This window comes from Hevea brasiliensis, unplaced genomic scaffold, assembly GCF_030052815.1.
Source record: "Hevea brasiliensis isolate MT/VB/25A 57/8 unplaced genomic scaffold, ASM3005281v1 Scaf412, whole genome shotgun sequence".
In the NCBI taxonomy this organism is placed as follows: Eukaryota; Viridiplantae; Streptophyta; class Magnoliopsida; order Malpighiales; family Euphorbiaceae; genus Hevea; species Hevea brasiliensis.
This window is the reverse complement of record NW_026614932.1, coordinates 5,580-19,112: the sequence shown is the minus strand read 5'-3', so window position 1 is coordinate 19,112 and position 13,533 is coordinate 5,580. Positions and strand designations below refer to the sequence as shown.

At 32.8% G+C, this 13,533-nt stretch overlaps 1 protein-coding gene and 1 long non-coding RNA gene across 4 annotated transcripts; one reads left to right on the top strand and one right to left on the bottom strand.

Moving 5' to 3' along the window:
- The first annotated feature begins 336 nt into the window (after window positions 1-336).
- On the top strand, window positions 337-5,347 carry LOC110673731 (disease resistance protein RUN1). 3 transcript variants are annotated; one of them, XM_058142309.1, is made up of 5 exons: window positions 337-1,043; window positions 1,670-2,768; window positions 2,913-3,218; window positions 3,534-4,517; window positions 4,595-5,347. In XM_058142309.1, exons 1-5 carry the CDS (start codon window positions 493-495, stop codon window positions 5,174-5,176), a joined length of 3,522 nt encoding a protein of 1,173 aa, XP_057998292.1. In that variant the 5' UTR covers window positions 337-492; the 3' UTR covers window positions 5,177-5,347. The 3 variants fall into 3 exon arrangements, with proteins under 3 accessions (XP_057998292.1, XP_057998294.1, XP_057998293.1); XM_058142311.1 differs by having other exon boundaries at window positions 906-1,043; window positions 1,666-2,768; XM_058142310.1 differs by having other exon boundaries at window positions 909-1,043; window positions 1,493-2,768.
- Window positions 5,348-5,664: 317 nt separating this feature from the next.
- On the bottom strand, window positions 5,665-6,306 carry LOC131177341 (uncharacterized). Its single transcript, XR_009146888.1, has 2 exons — window positions 6,167-6,306; window positions 5,665-5,995 (listed from the first exon to the last, which is right to left on the bottom strand). It is a non-coding gene; the product is annotated as an uncharacterized LOC131177341 (long non-coding RNA).
- Window positions 6,307-13,533: the final 7,227 nt, after the last annotated feature.

Sequence of the window (13,533 nt, the reverse complement as noted above, 5' to 3'; positions counted from 1 at the left end):
GTACACATTGTAAATACTATGAGATATATCTAAATGAAACACTTGCTAGATAATGCAAATAATAAAAATTGATGACTTATTCTAATGATGAATGTGACACTTATTAAGGGTAAATAAATAATAAGAAAATAATTTCTTTTAATAGAAAATTATAAAATAAAATTTGTAAAAAAGTTATATTAAAATTGAAAAATGATTATATTTCATTAATAATAAATATTTTGAAAATACTAATAATATAAAAATTTATTTTTCATAAGTAAAATGTTTGCATTACAATTAAAATAAAAAGTCTTAATTATTTTAGAGCCGTACCTTATTCGATGCAAGGGCAAATATTAACTTTTGTGAATAAGGGAGATAATCTTCCCTTTTGATGGTTTCAGTCTCTCGTATAACTCCATTATCAACCTAATCAGGGAAGGTGGAAACGGTCTGCCAACAAAATAGGCTCTAGATACTTACCAAAGCTCCGGTCTCACAAACCCTAGCATGACTTGTACGAGTCCTCTTAAGGCTTCTTCTTTTTCTTCTTCTTCTTCTTCTTCTTCTTTCCTTGCCTTCAGTTCCAGCCCTCCCTGGAAGTACCATGTGTTCTTGAGCTTCACGTATGAAGATAATCACCAAAATTTTGTTGGTTGTTTTTATAAAAAGTTAATCCAAAAAGGACTATACGCCATCAAAGATAGTGGACAACGAGAGAGAGGCAAATCATCTTCACCAGAATTTAATCTGAAAGCCATTGAAGAATCAAGATTTTTGGTCGTTGTCCTCTCTGAAAAGTATGTTTCTTCCTCTCGGTGCTTGGATGAACTTGTTAAGATCATGGAATGCTGGGAGACAATTAACGGACAAGTAGTTGTACCCATTTTCTATAACGTTGATCCATCTGCTATAATCGAGTTCCAGAGAGGCAGTACTGCAGCAGAAGCCTCTGTGAAGCTCGAAGAAAATTTCATGGAGGAGAGGGAAAAAATGCAAAGATGGAGGGAAGCTCTAACAAAAGTGGCCACCACAACATACGGTTGGGTTTCACGTGGATGGTAATTTTAAAATCTTAATTTATTCCCTTGTTCTATTAATTAACTAAGTTAATTATATTTTAGATCATCGTCAAGAGTTTAAATTAGAAATAAATTGATATTTTCTTTTTGGTATTTCAGAAATATTTTAAGGGGATGGAGATGTTGGGGTTTGAACCTTAGATCCTTTAATATTTCTCTTATTTTTCCACTTTTGTTGGTAATTAGAATTTTTTTTATATAATAAACTTTGATTATGCTAAAGGCAAATGATCAGGTAATGACTCTAACCACTCAATTCGTAATTGAGATAGCATTAATTGTCCTTTTAACATATAGTGAAAAAGTTGCAGTAATTAATTTTGGATTTTTCTGTGTTTTAGTTTTTACAACTTCATCCGAGTCTGATTCAACTTCATAATCTAGCTATGGCTATCCTTTTCACTTACATCTATACAGTTTGATTACAGTAATTATGTAGGTATGTCGAGCTAGGCGTTATAGCTTGGCATTAACGCCCAGGACTAGAAAAACATGCCAGGGGAGTATGAGTTCATGAGTTGCTTTGATTTTTATTTATTTATTTTTTTAACCAAGTCAAAGATCATAAAAATTTTATTTTTTCATTGCTTGTCTGCCCAAGGCAGGGAGGAGACAATGTTCATAGAGGAAATTGTAAGAGATATTTCAGATAAATTACATTATACATCATCAAGAGATACTTGCAACCTGGTTGGAATGGGTACCCACATAACAGAAATGGAAAAGATATTATGCTTGGAGTCGAATGCTGTCCATATGGTAGGAATCTGGGGCATGGGTGGCATAGGAAAAACAACAATTGCCAAGTTTATTTATGACAGGATTTGTAGCCAATTTCAAGCTCATTGCTTTCTTGCAAATGTTAAAGAGGATTTCAGAAACCTTGGCGCTGCAGCTTTACGAGAGAAACTTCTTTGCAAAGGCTTATTGCTAGAAAGAAAACTTCTGAATAGATGGACCTTTAATGCTGGTTTTAATATGATCAAGAAAAGGCTCTGTCACAAAAAGGTTCTTGTTGTTCTTGATGATGTGGATGATTGGAAGCCGTTGGAAATCTTTGTCAATGGATCTGATTGGTTCGGTCCAGGAAGTAGGATCATCATCACCACTCGCGATAAACACTTGCTAGAAGCACATGGAGTGAAGAATATATATCAGGTTTCATATCTGAAAAATGATCAAGCCCTTCAGCTGTTTAGTCAATATGCATTCAAACAAAACAATCCCAGAATGGAGTACTTAGAGCTCTCAGAACGGTTTTCATTTTATGCTAAAGGTCTACCCTTGGCTCTGAAGGTGTTGGGTTCTTTTCTCAACGATAAAAGCATACTCGAGTGGCAAACTGTTCAAGATAAGCTCACAATAATTCCTGACTTGAGAATTCATGATGTGCTAAGAATAAGCTTTGATGATTTGGATGATACACAAAGGGATGTATTTCTTGATATTGCATGCTTTTTCAATGGTTGGGACATGAAAATTGCAAGAGATATTCTAGAATGTTGTGGTTTCTTTCCAGATATTGCATTTGCAGTTCTCAAGGACAGAGCTCTTATAACCACTTCAGATGATATGTTGTTCATGCATGGTATGTTACAGGAAATGGGTCAGGAAATTGTACGACAGCAATCCAAGGAAGAGCCTGGAGAACGTAGTAGGTTGTGGATTCCTGAGGATATTTACCAAGTATTAACGACAGAAAGGGTAAGAATAACTATAATGCATGTTCTGTATTCTGTGATATATTACAAAAGAATATATATTTGCCTGATAGTTTGATCATTCTTTGAAAGAAGAAGCAATTCTTTCTAGATAATTCTGTCACTTGTACATATTATTCGTCTACAGGGGACCAGAACAGTTGAAGGCATATCCTTGGACATGTCTAAAACAAGAGAGATGCACTTGCAACCCAGTGCCTTTACAGGAATGAGCCATCTTAGATTGCTCAATTTCTATCTGCATGATTCATCTACAGGCTACAAAGCTAAAGTGCACCTTCCTCATGGCCTTCAATCTCTTTCTCATCAGCTGAGGTATCTCCATTGGCATGGATTTCCTATGAAATCTTTGCCGTCAAATTTTTGCACCGAGAAGCTTGTTGCGCTTGAGCTACCTTACTGTAGGGCTGGACAACTCTGGACGGGAATACAGGCATGCTTTTATAACTTAATAAGTGTTTTACACTTTTTATCTTCTCTTTTCTTTCCCCTAGGGCTTGTTTGGTTGGAGTCAACTCAGAAAGTTCAAGTTTTCAGGATGTGCTAAAATTTTATTGTTTAGTTGACCATATGCCTTGACTTCCTGGGAGATCAAGGCTCTCATTTCCTTCGCTGGACTTCCCTAACCCACTTCCCAGAAAGTAGGCCATTTGAACCAAACGAGCCCTTGGTTTTGCAATCTAAATTGCAAGTTCAAGATGCTAACTTTCTAGTTACGCTAATTAATTTCCCTTGTCAATTACGACAGCCTCTTGTGAATTTAAAAAGGATTAGCCTACCTCAGAGCAAATACTTGACTACTATTCCTGATCTCTCAGAGGCCATAAATATTGAGAGTATTGATCTTCAAGGTTGTAAAAGTTTGGTTGAGCTTCCCTCGTCTATTCAGTATCTTAGCAAGTTGGAGCACCTCAATCTTAGACTTTGTAAGGCCCTTAAAAATCTTCCTTGCAGAATTGATTCAAAATTCCTTCGAGAATTTCATTTAACAAAGTGCTATAACGTCAATACATGTCCAGAGATTTTTGGAAATTTGAAAAATTTAGATTTGAGCTGGACAGCGGTAAAAGAACTACCTGCATCAATTTTTAAGTTGACAGATCTTAGTTATCTTGATCTCACTGGATGCTCAAAAATCACCAAGTTTCCTGAGGCTTCAGTGTTCCTGAAATACCTATATCTGTCTGAGACTGCGATTGAAGAGGTGCCCCAATCAATCCAATTTCTTACCGGACTTGTTACATTGAAGCTGACGAACAACAAAAAGCTATTGAGTCTCTCAAGCAGCATCTGCAAGTTGAAATGTCTAAAAACGCTTGATCTATCAGGTTGCTCAAAATTTGAGTGTTTCCCAGAAATCTTGGAGCCAATGGAAGTTCTTGCGACTCTTAGAGTAAGTCAAACGGCTATAAAATATTTTCCCTCACCTATTGAAAATGTGAAGTTTCTTGAAACTTTGCATTTGAATGAGTGCAAAAACCTTGTGAGCCTTCCAAGCAATATCCATCAGCTTTCTAGACTGGAAGAGATCGACTTGACATATTGCAAAGGTCTTCTTTCTCTACCAAAGCTTCCATCATCTCTAATACTTTTGAAGGCAAATAACTGTGAATCACTCGAAAACTTATCAAGCAGAAGCAAATGCAATTTTGAGTGTATCCACTTCGCAAATTGCTTCAAACTGAATCTAAAGGCAGATGCTCATTTGGCAATTCAGCTGATAGCAAGCAAGGTACACCTGATAAACTATTGTTTTCGTACCTAACCCCCAAATCTCTCTCTCTAAAATTCAGATTTTTATTGACACAGTTCAGGGAGGTTGGAAATCAATCAAGAATTCTTTTTCCAGGAATTGAAATTCCACAATGGTTTCATCATCAAAATGTGGGATCTTTAGTAACTGTGCAGTTGCCCTCTCATATGCATCAGCTCAAAGGAATTGCTTTCTGCATTGTCATAGCATTAGAGGGATCCCAAAGCCTGCCAGATATCATTTTCCCAATTGCTTGTTGGATAAATTGTGAATGCCGAGTCAAAGCCGATAATTTTGAAGGAAATGCTGTTATAGGTAGTTGGCAATGCTTTGACATTGATGTCCATTTACTCAAGTCAGATCATGTATTGTTGTGGTATGATCCACATTCAGAAACATCACAAACTGGTTTAATGGATGAAAAAGGCTGGTTCAACAAGTATTCTGGTCATGAGGTTTCATTTGATTTTTGCTTTCAAGGGCTGCCAGAACTTATTCATATGCTACACTGCAATATTAAGAATTGTGGAGTCCGACTTCTATACGTTGAGGCCAACAGCAAACCCAGCAGCATGTTTGACTCCGATACTGAGGAAGAGGAATCGAATTCTAAGAGGATCAAATATTCAAATGATTAGGAAGTGAGTTATCAGGGTTTCAATCTCTAATCCCTTACACAAGAACCTTGGATTATCAATGAAAAAAATGGATTAAGTTTCATTGCTCATAGTTTTGTCAAATATATATGAATGAAACATGCATTAGTGATAATTATAATTTAGTCCATGTAGTATAACAATATTAATGAATCAGACTCTGTATTTTTATAATTGAATTAGTTGATTCTCAACAGTTCATTTTGTTAATTAGTTAATTCTTTTGTTTTTATTTATTGGATAGTCAAAGAGTAATACCAATCAAAACCTTAAATTAAGATTATTATTCCAAAACTAACTTCACTTCAAAAGAAAAAAAAAAAGGATAACTTCCCGCAACCCAGAAGACACCTGCACAATCTTAAGGTGACTGGTTCAAATGGCGAAGTCTCTTTGCACATCCGTATGTTAGCTAAATCAAAATAGGTGAATAGATAGATGGATCAGAGAGAATGAAAGGCCAAATAAAATGTATAAAGGAAGACACTTTCTTTTATTTCATCATCTAAGACTAATGTAATTAACAAAGCTAAAGACACACACATACGTATATGAGATATGAGATAACCAACGGTTGGCATAACAACTCTTCATTATTCTCTTAACTACATCTTCCGGGGGAAAGCCCTTCTCTCTGAGACTGTTTCCTATCTCTGTTTCATTTGGGTTCTCCCTTGTACTCTTCCTTCATTTGGGATCTTTCATCCCTCTGTCTTGGTTAGTTTTACTTCAACTATTTTTGCTTCTACAGCCCAGTCTCATCAGTATTGATTGTCCCCTGTTACATCCATCCACCCATAACTATATATATATATAGAGAGAGAGTTTCTGGATTAGCTGCAATTCTAAATTCTAAACCAAAACCAGATTCAAAACCCAATCTAAAATAACCAATCACAAATTAGAGGAAACAAAGAATGGTTCCCAACTTCCCATCACTTCAAGGAGAGGAACAGCACGGGATTTACTCACCTGTTCCTCGTTGCCTTTCATCACCACCAGGAAGTCTTCTTCTATCTTCTGATGCGGCGCAAGTCCAAGGCTAGGGCTGAGCAGAATTCGGTTCAAACCGAAAAATCGAATCAAATCGAGTCACTTCGGTTCAATCGGTTTGATTTTAAAATTCAATCAGTTCGGTTCGGTTCGATTTTATATTATAAAAATTTCAGTTATTTCGGCTCGGTTTTGAAGAGAAAAAAATCGGTTAAATCGAACCGAACTGAATAATAATTTATATATTCAAATCGAACCGAATTGATTTATTTTTATGAGAAATTTATGAATTATATTTAATTTTATATATATTAATTATTTAATTTTATTGATTAATGGTTATTAGGTTCAAACTAAAATCAAAATTAGACCAAATAACTTGAAAATCAAGTCTAAATTAAAAAATCAATCAAAAATCAAAACCGATCGGTTTAAACCGAACCGAACTGAAATAGAGCGGTTCGGTTTGATTCAATTTTTCACCCATTTCGGTTAGGTTCGGTTTCTAAAATTTAAATTTTGATTTTTATAATTTAATTCGGTTCGATTCGATTCGATTCGAACCAAATGCTAACCCCTATCCAAGGCGAGTAGTTTTGCATTTTTCTTTTAGCCCAAGATTGTCGAACATGTAAACTTTGATGATCAAAGTTGTACCAACTCTCATGTAAACTTTGATGATCAAAGTTGTACCAACTCTCTCTCTCTCTCTCTCTCTCTCTCTCTCTCTCTCTCTCTCTCTAATCAATATCCCTTGAACTTTTCCTTCACCTGAAGTTAGGGAGAACTCCGTCTCGAAGTATGGATTTTCAACCACTCTAATCGAGGGTATTATTGTCACAACTTAAACTCATGGGCCAAACCGACATTAGGATTTGAATCAACATACAGTCCTGAAATTCGTAGTAAGCCCTATTATTCTCATATCCATAACTAAATTCAAATTCAAGACCCAATATGCAAGATAAAATATTAATAAAATAATATTACTCAACTTGGAGAATACAACTTAACTCAACACATAACACAATAATTTAGGGAGCCAACTAAATCCTGATACCTAATATATCTAATCATTTATTAATATCAATCAATACAATATTTATTAGTGTTAAAACAAAATTCTAAAAATAAAATAAATAATTAAAATAACATTAAAATAATCAATTTTATAATTATTTGATTTTATAATTTTCAAAGCATTACAACTATAATAGCCGAAATCTTTCAGCTTGGGGCCATAACATTAATAATGATTTCAAAAAGAAGGTTGAAACTATTTGAAGAGACATTGAGTGGCTCCAAGGTAGTCTGATTGTTGATTCTAATAATGCTCTGAATAAGTTTAGAGATGATCTAATCAGGCTCTAGCTCAGGAAGAGATCTTTTGGAAACAAAAGGGCAAAGACCTTTTGGCTTCAGCATGGAGATTGCAATACCAAGTTCTTTCATGCCCAAGCTTCCTCTAGAAGCGAAATAATTGAATTTTGGCGCTTTAGAATGGTGATTGTACTTGGTAAAATGGCTATGACGGCATGAGCAAATTAATTAATATTCTCCTATTTTAAAAACTTATTTTGTTCTTCATCAGGCAATTGTGATAAGGTGGTGAATCTTATTGACCAAAGGGTATCCTCTTCTGACAATGAGATGTTGACTGCCCCTTTCTGCCGAAGAGATTAGAAGAGCATCTTTTCACATGCATTTAGATAACGCACTGAGTCCTAATGGACTTAATCTTGCCTTTTACTAGAAGTTTTGGTACATTGTTGGCGGAGATATTATTAGAAGCTGTCAAAACTGGTTTCAGCATGGGTTGTTCTTTGAGCATCTGAATGACATTATTATTGTTCTAATCTCTAAGAAAGAGACTCCCTTGTCACTGAAGGATTTAAGACCGATCTCTTTATGCAATATGGTGTACAAGATTTTAGCCAAATATCTAGCTAATAGAATCTAGAAGCTACTTCTTGCTATTATCTCTCCTTCTCAATCGACTTTCATTTCAAAGAGACTAATCATTGATAATGTCATGGTTCTTTTGAGATGATCTATCACTCTCATCCTCAACCTATAGAGACAAGTGTAACCTAGAAAATTGACAGAATTTTTCCTTAAATTTATAGTTAAAAGAACATATGAAACTTGTTAAAATACATTTGATATATAAAACATGCTCTGTGCCAATCAAACATATTTAAATACACACACATATATCCTCTCTGTGAAGATCAAAAGAAAATATTTACAGTCTAGAGTTTTTAGCTGCCTAAACAGGTGTATAATAATCTAAAACAAAATAAATATACAAAAAAAACATATTAGCCCAACCTCCACTAGACTCTATAGCGGGTGAAGTGAAAAAGAGAACAATACTGACAAGAGGTTGTTAATGTTGAAATCAGCAAAAAGAATCTGAAAAATTAAAAATTAAAAAATAAGTACAACTACTCTTTGAGTGGATAGATAAATAACAAAGTGAGAACATATGAAGTTTTGGTACTTAATAGTACCAATCTGTTATGCTAGAATAAGTCAGCTGAATAAATATTAATTAATCAAAATCACATAATTGAGCTAAAATAAAAATTTATGCTGTAAAACTATTGCTGAAATAAAGTTGCTGAGATATCATTAAATCCGTAATATCCTCATACACATGTAATATACTTCATGTAGATAATGCTGGCATCTCATATGCAATAATAAACTCTGGCAGCTAGAGAGCAATGCTGGCATCTTGGGCTCTATAATGACACAAAAATAATCTGAGAGTAATAAAAATACTAGTTATACACATGTGTAGAGCTATCCCAAAGGGCAATCACCTGATATACACCCCAAAAGTTATGTGTATATCAAACGCTATCCCAAAGATAGTATAAATATAAGCTAAGTTGAAAATAATTCACCTATTATCAAAGTGTTATTTATTCGGCGTATATATTGAGTATATTCGGTGATTTATTCAGTTGTAATTGTAAATCTCATTTTATTTAATAGTAAAGCATAAAATTACCATTCTTTGTTTTCATTTATATAATTAGAAATAATGTAAATAATTTATATTTAATAAAATATCATGTTATATATTTTATCCACTTACCTGTACTGAAGACAGACTGAAATCTAGACCGCTAAAGTATTCCTAGTATCTATTATAAGAGCCGGATCCTCTCCTAAAGTTAAAGAAAATAAAAGTGCATCGAAGAAGGAAATTTACATTCTAGAGTGAAAATAGTGAGGTGTAAAATGCATGACTTATGTTTGAAAATATTAAAAGAAAACTAGCAGAACTCTGGCATAAAATTGAACGTTCCCCAAAATTTTAACAGCGCAATAAGCTTTCAACAATTCACAATGCATCACAAATAAATTTAAAATGTCCATTTGAAGCCTACACAAAATGATATGATAAATTCCACATTTTCCCCATTTATTTCTCCTCCTCCATTCAACATATTTTTCTTCTCCTTAAGCATTTCATGCCAAAATTCCTTCCATATATTAAATCAAAATTCTTGCTAATTTAAATATAATTAATGTCCATTAATAGCTCTAAAATCTACCACCTCATACTTTAATTTACTTCATTCTCAACCTAATATTTAAGACCATAAAACTTAAATCCAATCCTTTCCATATACACCAACTCTTAATTTCACCTATTAAAGAGCACATACTTAATAAGCTAGGAATTTTACATTTTCTTTTATTACCCCATACAAACCTATTACCCCATACAAACCTATTACTTTAAAATCAGACTTTATTCACTAATCTAATATAAAACTGATCTCCCTCCTATCCCTATGCCATAGAAAATCACCATAAAACAAATGAATATCTAATTAAACTTTAATAATTAAGAAGAAAGGAAGAATGGATTTAACAATTTGCAGGAAATTACTAGCTCTCGCCAAGGGGAAATGGATTTTAGATTAAAGTTTTGGTTAAAATTAGTGGTTTAACTAATGCTTGTGTGGGCCTATAGGTTGATTTAGTAAAGGAGAGGTGAATGGAGGGAGGAAGAAGAAATTGGGTATGAATGCAAAAGAGGAAAAAGGAAAATTTTCTTACGAAATTTTGGCTAGTTATTCCCTTGTTTCTGCTCAATGAAGAAAACGGGAAAAAAAATTTTCCTTTGGCTTCTTTTAAACTTCCTTTCTCCTTATTATTATTATTATTATTATTATGGAGACTTCTTTCCACTACTATAATAATAATAATAATAATAATAATTATCTCTAGAGACTTCTTATGGGCCTTATTAAATTGCTTTATGGGCTCTTAATAAAATGCTTTATGGGCCGAATGTTACATGATCCACCATATGAAAAGGAAGAGTAAGGGGAAAAAAGGAGAGGCGACATTGAAAATTGATATCAGTAAGTCCTATGATAAAGTAGATTGGAATTTTTTGAAGTTTATGATGCAAAGGATGGGGTTTGCTTAGAAATGGATAGATATCATTATGCTTTGTGTTTCTTCAGTGTCCTATAATGTTGCTTTGAATGATGTTGAAATTGGCCCAATTGTGCCTAAGCGGGGTTTGAGGCAAAGGGATATGCTTTCTCTTTACCTTTTTATTCTGTGTAGAAGGGTTGTCATCTCTTTTTCGTAAGACTAAGAGATTTGGAGATATTCATGGTTAAAAAACTAGCAAACACAATCCTAGCATTTGCCATTTGCTTTTTTTTTGACAACAGCTTTTTCTTTTTCAAGGTAGATGCTAAGGAATGTGATATTATTAAGCAAATTCTGAGTGCCTATAAGTAGGCTTCCAAGCAAGCTATTAATTGCTATTAATGATCAGAACTCTGAGCTTTTTTAGTCCTAATGCACTACTAGGTCTACCTTCTCTTATTGGTTAGAACAAAAAGCAAATATTTTCTTTCTTGAAGGAATGATTGTGGAAAAGGTTGCAGGGTTGGAAAGTAAACTTCTTTCGAGAGCATGTAAGGAAATTTTATTGAAGTCGGTTTCTTAGGCTATCTCGTCTTATGTCCATATACCTTTGTTGGTCTGCGATGACAGCTTCAAAGAATGATGAACTTTCTGGTGGGGTATGAAACAGGATGGTAGCAGAGAAATACATTGGCTTTCATGGGATTGTATGTGTTCAAAAAAGACGGAAGGTGGTTAGGGTTTCTGAAATCTGCATAACTTTAATATTGCGTTGCTTGGCAGGCAGGTTTGGAGATTAATTTCAAACCTTCATACTCTCCTAGGTTAGTTACTCAAATATTTCCTGCAAGTGGATTTTCTGAAAGCTCAAGATGGTCATAATCTGAGCTATGTTTGGAAGAGTGTTTTACAGACTAAGGATTTGCTTTGTAAAGGTATCAGATGGAGGATTGGTGATGGAAAGGCGATAAAAGTTTGGTATGATCCTTGGGTCCCCCATGAAGAAGATACCCTTAACAGCGTATTAAGATACATATATATATATATATATATATATATATATATATATATATATATATATATATAAAAGAAGCTGTAAAAGAAATTGGCAAAAGGGAAAGATGATTGCAGACAAAATGAAGGGACAAAAATATGTAGTCCACGTGCATCCAACTAATTAAGAGACTATTAAATTTAATTGTTGAAAGGCAGCCGATTCTACTGATTGAAATGATGGTATAAAATTGGTAAAACAAAATAATTTTTTTAAATAGATTATAATAAAATAATATTTTATTTTTTTTAATTTGAAATGGTTTATAGAATTAAGAATTAAGAATTAACCCAGTAATTTTTTAGAAACTAATCTAAGTGTGATTCAATTAATTAATTTTTTTTAGAAACTAAAAGATACGGCTTTCATTAAATAGAGATAAATTTTAATTTTAAAGAATAAAATTTCATATTATTATAATCTTATATAAAAAATATAAGATAAACTATTTATATAAAGTATAATAGTAATTTTCTTGACTTGAAAGATATGATTATATTGATAGACCATTTGATTTAAATACTCGGTGGGAAGCATACTCTATTCAATGATATAAAAACCATCAAACTTAATATCTTATAAAGAGAAAATTTATACTTTCTATTATTATGCTTACATCCAAATAATAAAGCAAAGCACCTAACTCCATAATATAAAAGAAAAAAAAAAAAAGATCATTGCAATGAACAAAACATCAAACCCTCCCAACGTAAAAAAGAGAATAGAGCGAGAATAAAAATATATATATTTCAAATGGATATAAATCTATATATTGGTAAAAAAATAATAATAAAAAAAAAAGGAAAAAGGTAACCACCAGTCGCCACCAGCGCCCAAACTGGTGCTGGAAGAGACCAATGGTGCAGAAACAGCTAGATAGTCAATTGCAGGGCTAAACCAGCCTTAGTTCAATGCTTAATGGATAATGTTGTTCTCTGCTATGATTGTGATACTATCTCCTCTGTTTCATTGTCTCTTCATGGTCAAACTCCTATTGAAGGCTTCATGGATTGCCCTCCAACCATTAAGCTAACTCATCTCTTAGAGCTTGATTTGAAATTAAAATTTTTTACGAATTCAAATATTGAATAATTCTTTGCATAAGCAAAAAATAGTGAATTTCCAAGATTAAATATTTTCAACTATCACTTACAGATGAAATTTATTCTTTATTTAATTCAAATTTATGATGAATATTAATTGCATTAATTCGGATATGGATTACACTATTTCACATCAATTTTCAAAAATTTCTATAAACACCAACTATTAGATATTGAAATATTTTTATGGAAATATTTTTAAAAATATTTGTCCATTATTATTTTCTTTTAAAAATTATCAAATTTTTTAAAAGCATTTTAATAGAAATATCAAATTTGGCATTATTTTAAAAGTTTTTTTTAAATGAAATGACTAAAATACCCTCACCATCAACCTCTCATCAACGCCACTAACCACTTTCCCATGAAACACAAAATCAAAAACAAACTTAGAATCAAAACTCAACAAAACACAATCACAAAATCAAGTTGAAAATTTACCCTGTCAATACATTTGAAATTCACAATATCATATAGTAGTATAATAGCACCCAAAAGGAATTCGTAAATTGAACAACTCTCTAAGCAGAAAATTGAACACAACGCTGCACACTACACAGAACAATAAGAAGAATACGCATAGTCATACATATATATATATATATATATATATATATATATATATATATATATATATAGTAAAGTATTAAACAATGTTATTTAATAATTGATCATGAAGCACTATCACTACTTTAGAGTTTTATATTACTCAAATGAATATTTTAAGAATTTTATAGTACGAATTAGACTTTAACAGGCTCTGGAATTGAAAACCTTGCTAA

Coding starts and splice junctions, on each gene's coding strand:
- LOC110673731 (XM_058142309.1), top strand. CDS start 493: ATGACTTGTACGAGTCCTCTTAAGGCTTCTTCTTTTTCTTCTTCTTCT. Junction 1,044..1,669: donor GGTTGGGTTTCACGTGGATG/GTAATTTTAAAA, acceptor TGCCCAAGGCAG/GGAGGAGACAATGTTCATAG. Junction 2,769..2,912: donor AAGTATTAACGACAGAAAGG/GTAAGAATAACT, acceptor ATTCGTCTACAG/GGGACCAGAACAGTTGAAGG.